The sequence below is a fragment of the Centruroides vittatus genome, unplaced genomic scaffold, assembly GCF_030686945.1.
Source record: "Centruroides vittatus isolate TY-2023 unplaced genomic scaffold, ASM3068694v2 contig_1381, whole genome shotgun sequence".
Lineage (NCBI taxonomy): Eukaryota > Metazoa > Arthropoda > Arachnida > Scorpiones > Buthidae > Centruroides > Centruroides vittatus.
In genome coordinates this window covers 62,038-81,327 of record NW_027120867.1, presented here as the reverse complement: position 1 = coordinate 81,327, position 19,290 = coordinate 62,038, and the positions used below count along the sequence as shown (strand labels likewise).

At 29.4% G+C, this 19,290-nt stretch overlaps 1 protein-coding gene across 1 annotated transcript in view; it reads left to right on the top strand.

Moving 5' to 3' along the window:
* LOC136990899 (pikachurin-like) overlaps positions 1-19,290 on the top strand; it is a 53,863-nt gene that overhangs the window by 18,846 nt on the left and 15,727 nt on the right. The window contains 2 exon segments of the mRNA XM_067289349.1: positions 3,675-3,791; positions 18,852-19,217. Coding sequence (XP_067145450.1) covers positions 3,675-3,791; positions 18,852-19,217 — 483 coding nt within the window.

The following is a 19,290-nucleotide window of genomic DNA, read 5'->3' as shown; positions in this document are numbered from 1 at the left end:
GGTTAGAACGTGCGTCCCACTGTTTCCTTTCTTCTATTTGCTGGAATCAGAGACGAGCCGCCATTTTGGAACCATAGGTAACGTTAACCTAAAAAGGTATAGCCTACTGCATAGTAAATTTGGAATAATGCTTATATTTTTGTGAGTTAGAATTCTAGAAAATCTTCATTTCTAGATTCTAGAGTTTTCTAGAATTATAGAACTATAAAATAGTTCTAAAATGTAATAATTATTAAGTAAATTATTATAAAATTCTAGAGTTTGAAATACTTTCCGATTTTGTTAAATTACCCGATAATAAAGTGAATTTTTAATTAATAATTAATATAATTAAAATTTGTAATCGTGACATTTATTAATTAAATGAGATTTTATCTTCGATCGTTATTGATAAAATTCGTGATCAATAAATCCATAAATCTCTTCGTAATTGTTGATTTAAAAATATAATACTTTTCTATTATTAAAAACAATTTAAGTAAACAAGCAAAAATTAAATGTATAAAATTTCAAAAGAGTTAATCTGTATAAATTATTTAATTGCAATTTATACAAGTAAATTCAAATATCTTTTTGAATCGTCCAATAAAAAAAAACCTGTTGAAAATGGGATTCGAACCCGCTGTCTAATGTAAAAATGCACACGTTTATGAATTAAATGTTTAAATATTTAATTAATTAGGGATTAAGGCAACCAGCCGACCGTTCTGGGGCCCGAGATAGAATTTGGGCAAGCCCTTAATGAATTTTTCGTGGGTGGTCTGTTCCGGATATGTTGGGTTCTGTTCATCGCTGCCTTATTGTTGGCCTAATCAAATCCACGATGATTAGGCCAACAAAACCGCTCTGTAGAGACGAATAAAGGCCCTCGTCTGTATAGAACCGAAAAAAACTCCATTAAGCCGGATAATCGAGAGTTTAAACCATTCTAATTTAGTATATTAAAAAATGTGTAATTTATCGAGTATTTTTTTAAATACACGAGTAAAATTCTAGAAAATAAATAAATTTTATTAAATCTTTATGGTTTAACTCTCGCTGCCATTAATAAGAATTTGTTCATTACAAGAGGCATTCATTTATTTTCATTTTATTTCCCTTAAAGAGCAAATTATTGAAGTTTTCTTAGAAAATAAAAATAAACGAGCATCTGGAGGATTTCTTTCATAGATTAAAGATCAGATTTGAAGCGTAGCATTAACATAGAATTTATGAAAATAAGCGGAGGAAAGAGGATAATAATTATCCTTAATTAAATTTTCGAATTAAATTAAATGCCGTGATTATTTTAAATTTAAACATTTTAATCGTGATTAATTAATAGTTTAAATAGCGACTTTCACAAAAGACTCTTATACGATGTTTGATCGAAATGTTTCAAAATATTTAACTTCCTCTCTGCGTTTCATAAATGAATTATGAGATTTAACAATCCTGAATTGATTTACAACAAATTCTAATCAGATTAACAACATTTTGACAATAAATAAACTGGAATTAATGCAATTGTTCTCTCTCTCTCTCTTTTTTCTTTAGCGGAAATCTATTTATAACGGTACTCGAGATACAATATATTTAATTGTTCTCGACATTGTTTGACTTTCAATGCTGGACAATATCAGTAAATAAATGACACATTATATACGTATTTAATTTTTATAAGATCATTTTTAAGACACAGTATTGTATAATTTTATAACAAATGGAAAAAACATACAACGTCTTAAGGTATAACCTTATAATCTTCTTAAGCTAGCTCATAACCTTCTTAAGACGGGAGCTCATAATCTTCTTAGGATCGAAGCTCATAACCCGCTCAAACCGAAGCTCATAACCTTTTTAAGCTGGAGGCTCATAATCTTCTTAAGAATGAAGATTATAATAATCTTCTTAAGAGACATTCTAAAGATAGAAACGTCTTAAGATGGATGCACATCTTCTTAAATTCTTAACTTTCTTAAGATTTAAGCTCATAACCTTCTTAAAATAGAAGATCGTACCATTCTTAAGATGGAAGCCCATAAACTTCTCGAAGTAGAAGATCGTACTATTCTTAAGATGACTTTCTTAAGATGGAAACACGTAATCTTCTTATAATTTCTATAAAATATCGAGTTCATTCAAAAGCAAGGGGGGATAAAAACGTAATTTTAAGAAGATCCTTCAAAAAAATTCTACGATAAGAGGTAATTAGAAAGACGAAAAATGACAAATAGGAGGAGGAGGAAGATCCAATTTCCAGCAAAAGTTTTTAATCATTTATCCGGATAACATTAAGCAGTTATTTACAATGAGTTTCTTTATATAAAATTCGAGCACATTATCGAAATTTGATTCTCGAATGCAATCGATCTTAAAATTCTAAAATTCTCGAGACGACAGATTTAGTTTCGCAGGAATATTCTCCCAACCGATTGATTCCATATTTATCGACTTTAAATAATGTAAGATATTACGTGATAGAGATTACAATAAAATGCCTCGAAGTATTTTAAGAGTAAGATATTTCTTATAATATCGTAAATATTTAAAATTTCACGAAATTCGTCCAAAAAAAAATTATATGTTGTGGAGGCGAAGGAGCATTAAGTAATCTATACTGAAGTTATAACTGTAAAAAGTATTAGAGGAAGTTGAGTCATTCCAAAAATGATTATATCGACATAAAAATAAGTCATATTATAAAAAAATTTTGCGCTTTCTAGCTTATTTTTCTTTCAGTTAGCAGCTTTTCTTTCGTGTAGTGTAAGGCCTCCTTGCTTAACATTTTTTTGAAGGTTAAAGTCGTTCATATAAAAATTTTGTAAAATATATTTTACGTTATTTTTTGTACTAAATATCTTATTCATCATCGGAGCAATGCGTAAATCGAGATTTTGGCCCGACTTTTGGGAATATATTTTGTCTTTTTGGAAGGTTTCAATTATATGCCCGAAAACGTGAAACGTTTTGCAGATCGATCAAAATGTCTACTTTTTTTAATTTTTAATCATTAAATATATATTATTTATAATAAATTACTTCGAATAAGGATTACTTTAATAAAAAAGAAGAAATTTGTAAGGGATTATGAAATTTTTTACAGTGGTTTTCTTTATTTAATCCGTTTTTATAGATGTCAGGTACATAAATCAATTGATTTTAATATTATGGAAAGGAATTTTGATCGAAAATTATGTCGTTTAGAAGATATAAACCATTTTTTCTCGAAATTGAATAACAGTCACGAGTGGAAGAAAGTTTATTTAGAGGAAAATGACGCAAATGTCTAAGTACAGAAATCGATTTTGAGTCGAGAAATAGAATTGGAAAATTGTTGAGGTATTGAATAAACTGTAAAGACAAGTCAGTCAAGCTGGCACCTCTTACAAGGATCTATTTATCGAATTCCTCGATATAGTGTGCAAATAGCCGACGGCTAAAATAGCTACGAATAGCATACGGAGCATAGAATTGCACCACTCGTACACGTTTTGTTAGCGAAGCATTATATAAATCGATACAAAGTTACTCAACTTTGACCCCCCGCACCCGAAGCAATTCTCAGTCGATGATAATTGGGTAATTCGTATCACGTGCTATAGTAACCGTAATTCCCGATCACCCCTATACACCTTATTGATTAATTAACCATTACCGAGGGTCAATTTTGATATTTTCCTAATCTTTGGCAGGTCATTGCGGAGAAGAGAGTCCGTGTCAACACTTCTGTTACGATCTGCACGATGGAACCTACGAGTGCTCGTGTAGAGACGGATACAATCTATCAGAAGATGGTTACAGTTGTGTAGGTAAGTTCATTTACTAATGAGTAGATATATTCGAGTGCGGCTTATTTCTATTAATTTAAATGAATTTTTTTGTATACGGTCGATGTTTAGAATATTATTTTTAAGATACATTTCGATCGCTTCAAAAATAGAAGCATTATCTTGTTTTTTTGGTGTATCAAAGAAAGTAGACACTACCTCAATTATCTCAACTGGAACAGCTGAACTTGATGAGTCTATTAGACAAGCGTCAAAGAAAGAGGGTGAAAAAAAGGAAAAAAATTGAAAGATGGATCCTTTGCTTTTTATGATCCGAATGAAAACTTGAAACACTTTATTTGATTTTTCTAAGAACGATGAAACTTTGACCCTAACACAAAATTCTCTCGAGGCTTTCTCTTAAACAATATTTCTAGCAATAAAAAAACAAGTATTAGAACATAAAATGCCAAACTAAATAAGTGTTTTTTTTAAGTTTTATTGAAATATTTTGATATAAAAAAACTATAAAATGTTTCCCTCAAATAAACACTTTTTATATTATCATCATCATCATCATATCTTTGCCTTTGATGATTTATTTTCCGTAAAGTTTTATTTCTACTGACATTTTTTTTCTTTAGAGGTAAATGTACTTTTTAAACATTTAATTATATGTTTTATTGGAAATAATTGAAATTTTACTTAGAAGATACCGAGTGTATTTAGGTAAAAATCAATATTTTCCTTTATGCAATTACTAAGATGATGACGATGCTAGACTCGAGAACTACATAATTAGGAAGTAAGAATGTTAGGATCCTTAGGAATGTTCATTTCTAATAAAACTTTTTTCTTTACGATACACGGAGGGACTTCGGAAGAATTTATAGAATGTCAAAATGCTTTTAAACACGTTTAATAAGAGAGAATTTATTCGGATTACGAAATTAATATCGTAATTTCCGTCTAAATGCCAACGATCTTTCGAGAATGGATCATTTTTCTTGGAACGAATCGTTTACATTAACGATTTAACCAGCGGCTTTAATATGTATAAATGCGATTGTTTCTTAATCTCCTTTTTATTGTTTGAAAGAATAGCCCTTTTACCTATTAAAATGCGATTTTCTTAGATGGAAAATTGATTTTGTTTCCTGTAAAATCGCCTTTTAAAATGTAAACTATCCACTCTCATTACTTTAAACGTTTATCATATTATCGAACCATTTCTAAATTCATTCGAATTAAAAGGCATTTATTTCTGAAAATTATTTTATCTTTTAAAGAAATTCATATTTTTAAACTTATTTCCATTATGATTAATTTAAATTTAGCGTGTGGAAGTCATTAAATCGATCAATTTATACGCCCAACTTCTTACGCTCGAAAGTGAGTAATTTTTCAACGTTCGACCCAATGAAAAGTTGAAGAGTTTTCGATGGTATAATTTAAAGATATTTCTTGATTTAAAGATAATATCGTCCGAAAATTCGCCAGTGAAATGTAATAAATAACGCGTTGATATTCTTAATGGATTCCTTTCTCCGCTTTCGATATACACGAACTCGTCGAGCGAGAAAAATGCTAGAAAAAGCAATTAGTTTTTCACGGAATTTCCAGAATTTGTATGCAACTTTCAAAATCAAAATTTTAATCGGTTTTTATTAATAATTTTTACTTTTCAACGTTCGTCCTTCACAACGGATAGCGTTAAGGCATACCAGTAGTAAATTTAATGAATAATTAATTTTAATCTTAAACGAGAAAAAGTGATTTACAACACAACTTTTACATTTATCTAAATATAATTATCAAACGAAATATTAATTTTACGTTACAAATATATCATTTATGACATTTATATCGGAAAAAATTATAGTTTTATTTAATAAAAATGCTTTTATACACTTTTTCTCTGTCATTTAATAAATTATTAGTTTGTTTACACATTAAACTACATTTAGAGAAGCCTTTTCGAATAGAGAGAGGAAAAAAAGAGAAGATGAAGATAACTTCTTTAATTTCTTAAATAAAAATAAATAATAAAAACAAGAATTTGCATTTTATCGAATGAAATATATTTAAATTTCTGTTGATTTGTTCTATAATTAATTAATTATCTTAACGATGGAATTAATGACGATTATTTCTCGGATCATCTCGTGGGTTCGTTTACTTCTTATCTTGAAGACATTTGCATTTCAAATGGCAATTCGACTAGAAATTTAAAGTACGTAACGCAAATATCGGGTTTCCACTTGATATTAATAAATGACGAATGAATATGCATTTAAGACAGTCGTTTCTCCCCCCTTTTATATTTCAGTTCGGCTACCGAGCGGAAGGATGATTAATGCTCAATACATTGCTTTCATCTCTGCGACTCCTTCTGTAATAAATCTATCAAAATTTTGCTTAAATTTGTTAAAATATGGGCCAAACTTCGCGCTTCGTATTTGATGGTGATAATCCAAAAATATTAATGTTTTAACAGGTTTCAATTTTGAATTAGATAGAGGATGAAGATGGGTACACTTAATTGGTACATTAATGCCGAGAAACTCAATTAAATAATCAATTTTAAAGCTATTTACGAAAGTTTTTGGTTACTAAAGTGTTATAATTCATTTTAAGTTATAATTCTAAATAGGATAAATCTATGTTTAATCCTTAATTTATCCTAGTTACAATATAAATATTTCACATGAAAATACACTCGATATGGCTGGATTTTTAAACGAAAAGTCAAATTTTAAATAAAATTTTACTTCTAAATGTGACAGATTTCTATACTTTATTCTGTCTAAATAATGGGATAATTTGTCAAAAATGCGAAGATACACTTAAGAATATCGCTTCGAAAATTGTCAATCATACGCGCGAGCTTCTAGAGCATCTTCAATAAATTGAAGATTTTCTAGAAGCTCACGTGTATGATCGACTGCCATTAAAAAAAAAAAAAAAAAGGAAAATACCGTTCGGTCACGTGTTTCGTTCCAGGAATGCACTCCTAACACGTGATTAGGTTAGGAAAATATTAGAAGTAAAGCCTTATCACGAACTACATTTAGGTTTTAAATGGTGTATCCTTAAAATATGCCCAACGGAGGATAGTTTAGTTTAGCAGTTTATCGAGCGAAAACTATAAATAATAAATGGGATAAAAAGGAATGTTTAAAATTCTATTTTAGAGAAAGAAGGAGAGAAATTCAATAATCAAATTTTTATGTTAAATTTATGGATTTCATTTCTCTTCGTGTTTAACCCCAGACTCGATTATATAATAGAATATTAAAGAGTTATTTAAGTTTCTATTTTTAAAAATGGGTCACGCACATCTACGTCTTTAGTAGTAATATATAAGTGTAGATTCATAAAACTCTTACCCTACATTCGCCATTAGTAAGACGACCCCGAAGGGTTGATTAATCGAGTTTAACTAGAGATAACTAAACCTGTTTATTGGCTCGAGTATATTCGTGAGTCAGAACGTTCCCACAGTTTTAAAAAACGAAAAAAGTGTTGTCTAATTATAGGCAGATATTATCTGCGTGTAAGTTAAGTAAAACAAGGCAGCCATTTTGACGAGTGAGAAGGGAGAAAATTGAAGAGAAAACTGCTTCGTTTAAATGTTAATGAAAATCTGAAAATGGAGAAAAAATTAAGAATAAAATTAGAAATTTTTAATGAAATGAACAATTAACGGAAGATGTGCCCAAACTCAATTGTTATCGGTGTTTGTATACACTTACCGTATACAAAAATACGAAACTCCCGAGCATCTTTATTTTCGGATAAAATCCCGCGATTTAAATATATTTCTTATAGTAATTCGATTTAGCGGAATATAAGTTAAGTTCACCACCTGTTAGGATGTCATTCCGATAACGTTTCCTCGACATCCGATGCTTATAGTTCCATTATCCTTGTAATTGTTTTTGTACGGTTTCTCGTAAACAAGACGAAGAATTTCTTCTTTAACAAAGGAAATGATACTGTTTTTATTAAGTTAACAATCAATATTTTTGAATTATAACGCGTATTATTTCCGAAAAAAATAAAATTTACACAGATTAATATTTTGAATTCGCATATAAATGAAATTACTCGCAGTGTTTGTTCGAATTTTTTTTTTTTTATGTTTAGAATTAATAATTTTAAAAGTAAGAAATTGCTTATTTCTTTGAAAGTAAATAATGGAAAATAGAAGGGAAATTATGCCATAATTCAAACGTTTTTTAAATTGTTTTCGGTAACGTCTCTGTCTATCAGAGTCGTTTCTCATCCGATTTTCTCGGCAATTACTAGAAGAATGAAGTAAATCGACTACAGTCCGAAATTGGATAGCAAATATTTATGCTTTCAATTAGATTTAAAGTCAATTTAATATAGTTGGCAATGTTATTTTTGAACACTTCCACGAGAAACGTCGAACGTTAAAACAAAGATTTCGACGAAATTAACCCGAAAAAAGCGTGTTTCTAGGTGGAAAAAATAAAAAAAAAACACTTAAATATATTTAAAATAAAAACATTTTACATATTTGTGATAAATTTTCGAGTTAAAAATTACCTATTTAAAAGAAAAATCAATATAATTGATACAAGATTTCTTTTTCGGGAAGTTAAATTTGCCAGTTAATTACAAGGGATAAATCGTTATAATTTAAAAAATATTTATATATATTTATAATTTAAATTTTTAGTAAAAAGTAGGCCTATTTTCCTTTTTTTAGAATATAAAATTTAAAAAGTAACGGCTTTAATATTACGTAAACGGATCCTTAAAGGAAATAGAACAAAAATCGAATCGATGTAGCGATTGCTTGTTTTCATTTCTTTCTTTTAGCAAAGTGCAGAAAATACAGCAATTTTTTTTTAAATTTAAAAAAAATCAAAAATAAAATTCACTCTCTAAACAATTTTCGTGTGTAGAATTTCAAATATATGATGTTATATATATAAATTCTAGCATTAAACGTACGTTGTTGTAAACAATAAGTAAAAGCTTTTTCGTTATATAAACATTTGTCACTTAACGGGAATTTCAAAAAAAGGTGTGAAAAAAAGAAGAGAAAAAACAAAATTGATTTTACAATATATCAAAATATATAGCGATAATATCTTTATAAAAAAATAATAAAATTTATGCTTTTGTAACAGAAAATAAAATGAAATTTTTATAATATATTCGGCCAAAAAATGCCCGGTGTGTTAAAACAATACGTTAATATTTTAATAATAAATTCTTTATTTACTTTTTTTAAAAAAAAAATACTCGCTAATCAACCGAGTTTTATTAAAATGAAAAAATTTCTGGCTAATTTCGGTTAGATAAACACGAGTTTTAGCTTGTTGGAAATTTATTTCTCGATTAAAAAAATAAAATAAAATTAGTACGAAATGTTTTAGATGTGTTAAAAAATATGTTAAAGTTAAGAAAAAAAAAGAACAGGTATGGCCGAGTAATTAATTTGACAGCGCATCGAGTTGTTTAACGGTTAGAATTTCGAAATTTAAAAGAAAATAATCGTGTATAAAATTTTGACTAAAAGCTCTTTCGGTAATGATTTTAATTTATTTTATTTTTAATTCTAGAGAATCGCATTTGATCGTCTAGGAACGAGCGCATTAAATTTAAATGTAATTCGGCCATTTGACTATTTGAATAAACTTAAATTTTATTTTATTTTATTTTTTTAAAATATGAACGAAAGAATATCAATTTTTAAATATTCCTGATTTATATTTTATTATTATTTTAAATAATTAATCTAAATCCGAACTTTATTATGTTTTATTATAAGTCGAACAGAATAAATTATTCTTAAATTACAACAAAAAAACAGTTGTGTGTATAATTAAGGTCTAAATATTTAATGATTTATTCCACTAAAAAGTCATTAATTATAATTTCATTCACGACTTTTCAACCTGTTTTCTTTTTTTCTTTTTTGTATAACATACTCTCATTGTACTATTGTGCTTTAAATGGTTCGCGAGATACCGGTTGAGGAGTGCCGAATTATCGCGGCATTAGCATTATTTTTAAAATTCTAATGCAAATAAATGTATTTTTTACTGTTTTTTTTTATTTAAAATAATTAAGATATAAATATGTTACGATTCTTCCATTAAAACGTCATTAATTATAAATTTCACTCGAAACTCTTCCATCTCTTTTCCTTTTACTTAGCGACTTTATCGAAGGAATGTATCAGAGGATCGTTCGCGAGCTGCCAGTTGATAAATATTAATATAAAACCCGACTAATAGAATATTCTACGAGTTAGATATAAAAATACACTATTTTGTCGGCTTATTTCTATATATCGGCGGAAAGTGAATTATATACTGATAAAAATATACAAACGTGTACCTATTTTTTTGGGAGTTATCAGTTGCCCAGAGTCATTCCTTCGGCTTTAGAAGGATTTGACACGTAATTGAAAAACTTGTAGGCAAACACGTTCCATCCTGGCAAACATTTTTCGGAATTGCAACAACCGGGACTTCGCTACAAAAATCAAACCTCGGGATCTAAGTGCCGCGACAAAACTCCAAAATAATAATAATAATAAGTTCGAAAATATTTATTTTAAACATATTAACGGATCTTATTCCCCCTGTTATTACATATAGCGGGATATACCGCGTTATATATTTTCAATTTTGACTTCCCGTCCCGTGGGAGGTACGGACCATCCCGAAAAATCCTACGGTTGCTCGCTCGGATTCGATCTCGGATCCTCCGGAGCGTTAGGATAATCTTCTCGACAATCCGGCATTCTAAGTAATATATACGAGTATATGCAAGAATTCGATATACGTTATCGAAATTTACGAAATATTCTAAATTTTGAAGGATTTTTATTATCTTTTTCGGAGGGATAAGAGCTTGTAAAATTATTATCAATTTTTGCTAGGCAATAAATGTAAAGAATTATTAAAATTAATAGCCGGCAACGGCGACACACCGTTTCTCGGGAGAGTCCGGGATCGAATCCGAGCGGGCGAAAAATCTTAGAAAATTTTCGTGGACTCGTTCCGCATTGTGGTCCCGGCCAAACCCATAATGGGTATATTTAAAAAGGTCGAAAATGAAGGAAAAAAAAAAGTAAAATTTATAAGCCCCAAGTATTGTTAAAGATTCGTTTTTTGTAGTTTTCAACGTTAAATTATAAGTTCTGTCGTTTTAATTAAGAAGCGTGGTAAATTAGAACAGAACAAAAAAAAAGAGCAGTGATAACTATTCGATATTCCAGAAGCTGGTCCAATACGAGTGTTAAATTATTACTTTAGAGAAAATATGCAGATAAAGGATAAAAATAAATAATTGTTTTTTTTTTTCCTTTCGTTATCTGCTTCTTTCTCCGAGATTTGAATTTTAATGATGAAAAACAGGGATTCGAAAAGAATACCCCGAATCCCTCTTCGACTCATCCATCTTTTTACCCGGAACAATTTAGATAAGAACAGATTTAAGTCTTATTTTTATTTAAAAAAGTATATATACATTATGTAATAAATCTAATGATTTTATTTTTCTCTTCCGCTACAATTTGCATATTACCAAATTTAACGCGATTACTTCGGAAGAAATATACGCTATTTTAAATAAATGCTCGTGCCCGGTTGAATATATAATTGAAAAACGTGTAAAATATTTATTTATTTTTAAAATTAAAAATGTCGGCAATAATTTGCGAAGCTGTTTTTTTACGCTTAAATAGTTTATTAAATTTAAAAGTATAATACGTGGATGGTTGTCTGAATTTTTCGGCGAGAATTTAAGTCGAAAGCTTTTAAAAGTATAAATTATCAGTTAATGCACCGGAATGATTAATTTCCTACGATAAGAAGAAAACTCGAATATTAATTTCGAGATCGTAACTCTCGTAGAAGCTCGACGGTGTTTGAAAAGTTGAATGGTTTACTACAAAATCATCAATCAAAAATACTTGGCGAAACCGGAATAAATAGCTAGTAAATAAAATAAAATCTAGATTAGAAGGCATTATACTATACCGTGAAATAATAATTAATAAATTTATAAAGTAATTAAATTTTTAAATCGCGAAATTCGATGTGTCATATAAATCGTCATTTATCAACCGGTGGGTCGCGATCTCCTGGCAGTTCCGAGGAATTACGTATTTTTTTATTTTTTTTAATTATTATTCTTTATTAGAGGGTATTACGAAGTAAAAAACAATTATTAACTCGGGTGGTGTGTATGTGTGTGTGTGGTTTTTTTTGTTTTTAATGTTAAAAAGTTTTAATAGTTTTTCTACACGCGATGAACAAACGAGCGCTTCATTCGGAATAAATACGAATTATTCTGTGGTTATTCTAATGAATAATTTAATGTAGACCGAGTAAAACTTTATATCGCGCATTTAACTTTCTCGCAGCGAAAATTTTCGTTATCGAGCTGGCTTTACTATTTATATCTACATTTGTCGGTGGAAGTGCAGTATATTTCCTTAGAGGATTTTAATAATTTTGAATGAAACTGTCTGGAAACGTAACATTTAACGCTTCTCTACGAAATAAGAATGCAATCGTAAGCCGGTTAATGTTTTCTTGCGAAAATTAGGGAGGCCATTCGTGTCTTCTAGACTAAAGAAGTAAATGAATGCGCCTGATTTAAACGAGATTATTGAAATTGTTCAACTTTTGTTTAACTTTTAATCGAGTTTCTTAGATTAAAGAAATAAAAGTTCTTCTCTCACAGAATCATTCCGAAAAGAATTCACTATTGTCATTTCTGCATCAGAGAATTTACAGAATTTTTAATCTGTATTCATGAATTTCGGGAACAAATATAGGTAAAAGACGAACGAGAGATAGGCAAAATGTATCTTAAGCATTTAAGAGTCTCGCATCTTATAGGATTATTGAAGTTATTTAAAACCATAGAAAATTATTACAGTCAGACTTCGATTTAGCGCCACCATTGTTCGGCGCTAAATCGAAGCCTATTCGTTGGCGCTTTGCGAGGGTGGCGTTATTTAGGGGTGCGCCGTATTGTATTTAAAACCGATAGATTAACTGACGTACTTCTTACCTCAAAAATACGTCAGTTAATCTATCATATTTTTTTTAAATTAAAAAAAATAATAATGGAAAAGTATGAATATTTTTATAATCAGAAGAAATTTAAAAAAAATGATTAAATAAGTTATCATCGAATAACTTATTTATTATTATTAATACTTTTTTTAAAGTATTTTCGGAGGAAAATATTTCATTTAATTATAATTATTGTAAGAGGAATACAATTTTAATAAAATTCCAATAAATAAAAATGTATTTTTTACAAGTTTATTTTTAATTAATCGAGTTTAGTATCTGTTTTTTCTTTGTAGAAGGAAATTATCAGATGATATTACCATTTGGCATTTATCTTCGTCTTGTAGAATTTACAAGTAAAATTACTAGGAAAGAAGAATTTCTGTATATTATAAAATACCTATTGATATTTAGAAATAGGTATTTTATAATATACAGAAATTCTAGCGATGTAAAAAACCTAAAGCGTCAAATCGACAATAGATGCTTTAACAATACTTTATTTTTCTATTGTTAATTCCTATTTGTAATTTACCGAGAAGAAAAGAATTTCAAAGTTTTAATTGTGTATAATTCAACCGTTATTTATTTATTTCAAAAATTGCATCCCTCGTGAATCTCGCGTGAAGGAAGAAAAAGTCTTAATCTTTTCGTAGACGAGCGGTGAGAAAAGCAACACTCGCATTCATTCATCCGAGAAACGAATTTTGTTATCTTCTCTTCCATCAGGAAAACGTCACGTTATCAATTTTTGGCACGTTAGTGTGTCTGTACGTCAGATCGGGGATTAAATAAAGATTCGTTTATGCGATGATCGCGTTTATTAATATTTTATCGTGTATTTCCCTCTCTTTTTTTTACTTTATTCGCTAAATTTATACTTCTTTTTGATGGATGACGAGATAAAGATGTTTCCGTTTTTTCGGATGTCAAAATGAATTGCCATCGTTTAAAGTCACTCGACCGTGTTTTATCCGATCGATCCGAATCCAGAATTTGGTCTTTAAATCTTTAAAAATAATAAATTTGAAGACAAACGAAACTATTGAAATGTTTAACGTTCGTAAAGCTTTGTGTATTCGTTTTGTTCGTACGTTTGTTTGTCTGTTGGGCAAATATCTTGTGAACTAAAAAAAAAAAAAAAATGTATAGCTTCGAAAGCGAGCAATATTTCTTTTGTTCGTTCTATTCTTTGTTCTGTGTCTGTTTGTGTGTCTATCTGTAAGCTTTCTCGGGTAACTGTAAATTGATGAAATTCGTAAATGATTGTACATTCCACTTATATAAATTTATAAAAATAAATTTTTTCTGATTGATTATTAAGCATATCTTAGTTAAAATTTGTATGAATTTATTAGTAATGAAAATATTCAAATCTCCGCTATACTTTTTATTTGAAAGTAAAGTATTTTTATATTTTTATTCGATATTTTCTTCAGAAAAAAAAGATTTAAAAAAGTAATGCGATACGTAATCAAAGATTCTTTTTATAAAAATACTTTCGCAACATAAAAACGTTATAAAAATAATGTTCAATTTAATATGATGAGAAATAAACTACCAGAATTATATCTTACAGAAAATAAGATTTGCAGTTATAAACAAAAAACAGCAATTTCCTCGCATACCTCTTCGATATTTTCACTGTAGCCTACTATATATACGCATCACTTCGGCATTTTTCGTTACGGATCGCTTCAATATCTATCCAATAATGAAAATGTCACATCAATATCTTATATTTTAACAAATATAATCCATTTTACGGTACAATAGCCTTCTATTATAGCATATATCGCATCAATATCTTCTATTAAATCGTGCATATCGCATCGATCGATCATCGTCTTTAATTACTCGATCTATATCGCATCGATGACTTCTGTTGTATACAGTTAAGCAACATACCAATGCTTTCTATTGTCTTATAAGTGTTTATAACAATACAGTACTAAACATTATCTATAATAGTCTACCATATATAATACAGCGATATCTTCCATTCCCCTGTAAATATTACATACTGTACTACATAATATTTACAGTATTGCCATTATTAATTGTAATGTTAGGTCTTAACTTCGGAACAATTCTTTCGTATTGGTAGAATGCAATTAGTGGAAAAAATTAAAACAAATTCTATAAATAATAAATTAGTGTATAATATCCGAGAGAAATTATTACTTAGGCTATTAATTTCATAAAGAGCATATTTAAAGTGGGTAGATTTTGCTGTAGAATAGAGTACGAAATGCAGAAGTGACCATTTCGAATCGACTAGTTACAGTCGAGAGATTAGCTTATAACTAATTGCACAACATAATTGTTGGATTACGAAGCTACAGTAATTCAATATATTTAGTACGGTTGGATTAAATTCCAAACAGAGACAATATATTTGTAAATTTAGTTAACGAAACTAATTACAAAAGGATATTTTATAACATAATACCGAGCATTTTCCGCAGATTCGCCTACGTCGTCTCGTTAAAACGAATTAATTTGTACAAAATGGCGACGATTGCGGTTATAAAATTTCTTTTATTTTTTCGTTAAAAATCGAAATTGCTTATTTTTAATTATTAAAATGTATAAAAATGGCATTTATAACGGATATTTGAGTGAAAAAGTCACTTGGCGCGCATATTTTTATGATAGAATAAGCTTACAGTTTCGTCATCCAAAACGGAATCTGTGGCTTATGTCAAAGGTCACACTTCCTCTTTGACTGAATAAAACGATTATCACAACTCGTTAAGTATTGACTCATCTCTTGTCATTTGCACGAGAGATACCGAGGCAGTTTTTTTCTACATAATAACCACAAAATCTTTTAAGAATGTAAGGTCATTCGAAGAAAAAAGAAATAATGTACTTTTTTTCTGCATGCTAACAAGAGAGAGAGAGAATTCTATTTTTCTTCTAACACTAGTTAGAAATAGCTGTATTCGCTACAGCTACATACTGCTATTCTTCGCTACAAGAATAGTTTCGGTTGTACTACGCTATCGCTACTAGAAATATTTAAGCATTAATTAAGAATAGCTATAGTTCATTTATCAATTAATCCTCCTTGGAAATAATTATAGATGCTAACTAGGAATAGCTGTGGATTTACTTGAATTATTCTTGTTTATTATGGTTTTTTTAAATATTTTCTTCAAAGAAAACGAGTGTTTTTCTTGTTGAAAAAGTTTCCCGAAGTCACGATTTGTCTACTTTTCAACTATTTTGTAGTAAAAAGGCATTTGAAACTTCAAAAAAGATACAATATTGAATGCCAGAAAATTCTATTGAAAAAAATTCTTTAGAAATGAAATACGAAGAAGAAAACTTTTTAGAATTATGATTAATGTAAACCAAAGGCAAAATCTATAACTTCTTTATATTGATGATAATGACTAAGTGCTTCGAAGAATTGCAGCTTAGTCGTTCTTTTTTCCTTTCTTCCGACCGAATGGTAACTATCAATATCGGTTTCCTTCGATATCCAGAATGCTTACAGCTGTTAATTGTCAATTATGGCCACAGCTAATTGTCTTGTCCTTCGAGCCGATATTCCAACCCATTAAGTAACCATTAGCGAGACGAGTGATTCCGGATAGTTATCGTTTCGAGAAGGGAGGAATAAAAAAAGAAATTATATATCTTGGTTATCGAAGAATAGCTAGACACTACTCTCGAGTGACAAGGAGATAAAGCGTGATAAATGTGATCAAAATCTTTCATAAAATGTCTTAAGGATTTCTTTCGATGACAACTTGACAAAATCCTTTGTCACAATGTATACTTTCTTGAGAGTTCATTATTACAAAGCGCTTTATATATATATATATTTAATATAGTCGGTTCTGTATGTATCTTCAGCATAGAGTTTGTTCTTTACACGTGTATAACACAGAACCTGTTCTATACACAATATGAACTAGGTTCGAATTCTCAATAAAAGAGATGGAAAAAGACAAAAATTATTTTAAAATTGCAATCTATAACGAATCGGTGTAATGCCGCGTGTTTAACTATTGCTTATCGTCACTTCAAAAATATTCATCTTAGTCATTAATAGAGCGATTTTAGTACCAAATACATCGAGTATTGTTGGAAGAATAATTACTAAAATCTAAATAAAATATTAGCCAATTTGCAAATTGTGAAGACTCTGCCGTATCATCAATAATTGTTAGTTTCGATGGTTGTTTTCGTTGCAATTTATTAGATGATCTCCATTCAAGTAAATTATTTTCGTCTAAAACAATCGAATGGGTGATTCTAATCCGATTTAATGAAACAACTTGCAAAGACAAAGAGAAACAATGTGCCTAATTTGAGCTTTTATTTGAATCGATTGTCATCACTCGATCGATATAAGGAAGTCTGATCTTGTAACATCAGATCCAAAGAGGAAAAAGAAAGAAAATCGAAGAATCGTTCTTATTGATTAAGACCATCGCTAGTAGCCACTCTGTGCAAATACTACAATTTCCATACATCATGATTTTCTTCTGTGTACACGGAAGTTGTTCGAGGATACGTCCTACGAAATGGCGATTTTAAATTGTTTTCTGCGTGAAAAATGTGTTTGTGATTGAAAATATTTAGTTTAAAATTTTAAAAAGTCATTCTTAAAGTTGTAAAAATGAAATTGAATTTTTTAACTGTGAAACGAAGGTAAATAGAGAATTCCATTTAAACGCAGTTTCGTTCGTATGAATTTCATTAAGATAATGTAACGTTTGTTACCAGCGCTGTCTATTATTCCTTAGTACAATTAAGGATCTAGGATTTGCGTTACGTAATTTAGGGATTGGGTATGTGCTATCGCGTTACGGAGTGTAACGAAGGTGTGATGTTAATCGAAGAGTATAAAAATAGGGTTAAAGTTACCTATGGTTCCAAGATGGCGGCTCGTCTGATTCCGGCAAGGAAACAGTGGGGACGCACGTTCTAACCTAACCTATTCTAATAATTTTGTTGGTAATAATTATGGTAATAGAAGAGGTTAGGTTAGAACGTGTGTCTCCACTGTTTCCCTTCTTCTATTTGCTGGAATCAGAGACGAGCCGCCATCTTGGAAGCATAGGTAACATTAACCAAAAATAGCGTTACCTTATTTCGATGTTAAAATTTCAGCTACTTTAACATAGAAAAGTCATTAAAACAGTATTAAAATCTGCTGAAAATTTATCAAATTGACATTACGCTGCCATTAGTAAATGTATCCGACATTGTTAGCTTATATGGGTCTTATATCATAGTTAAGTAACTATATAAATATGTATATTAATCTAATAAGTTAATTACGGTAAATACTGTAGTTACTTAAGCATAAACTCAATAATAATTTACATAAATTATAATAATTATTAGGATTTATTACGGAGCCTTTACCTAATTCTCTAATTCACGTTTTATCGAAATTTGACAATTCCAGTTTTTTTTACTAAATAAATATTTATTGAAAATGCTTTAAAATTTGGTTAAGTTCGGTAGAGAAGTAAATCAGTTTCTGAAAATGACACCAGGTAAAAATTGGCGCTGTATCCTCGAAAAAGTTTAAGAAATTAGTAGTATTTTATGGAAATCGAATGATTAACGAGAAGAATTGATTACAAGTGATAAAAATTTGGTAATTTTATGAAAATTTTGTATCCTGGCGGGATCATTCAACGATTTCATTGAAAATTATTGATATACAACCAAAGACTATTAAGTTTTGTCTTTAAATTCTTTAAATTTCATAGTTTTTCAATTGTCTCTACGTAATTATTTTAAATATTTCTTACAGATTAATAAATATCAAAGTGTAAATTAGTGCATAAATCTCAAATTGACTCAGATAAAAAAGAAAGCTTTTGGCTCCAGATGAGAGCAGAATCCAAATTCTTTGCTATTGAAGTCATGGGTTTCGGTTTCCGAACACGTTTTCCGTTTGGATGAATATGTAATTTACACTTTGAATATTTGTTTATCCATTTAATTATTGCATAAGAAAATATATATATATATATATATATATATATTGTAGAAATTGGAAATTCAAGAGGAGGTAGAAAATTGACAACATCCAGTGCTGACCAACTACAGAATGAAAAACCTTTATCTGATGAAAAAGATATATATTACCGTCCATATCAAAATGAGGACATTGATGATAGCAATGATGTTCACATATTTTTTGATGTGAATCATCTGGATGGAAAAAAGAGAAATGGGCATCGAATCGAAGACCCTTATCAACCCATGAATACTTTGTCAGTGACTACTCCCAGCACGAGACGTTCTTGTGACATTCTTCTATGTGAATCGGGAGGTATATGCATTCAAGATGAAGTTCAAGGTACCGGAAGATGTAGATGTCCGTTGGGGAGAGGTGGAACGTATTGCGAACAACGTGAGTTTAATACGATATCCACAGGTACAGATTGCAATTTAAATATTAATTTATGGGAATAACATAAAATGTA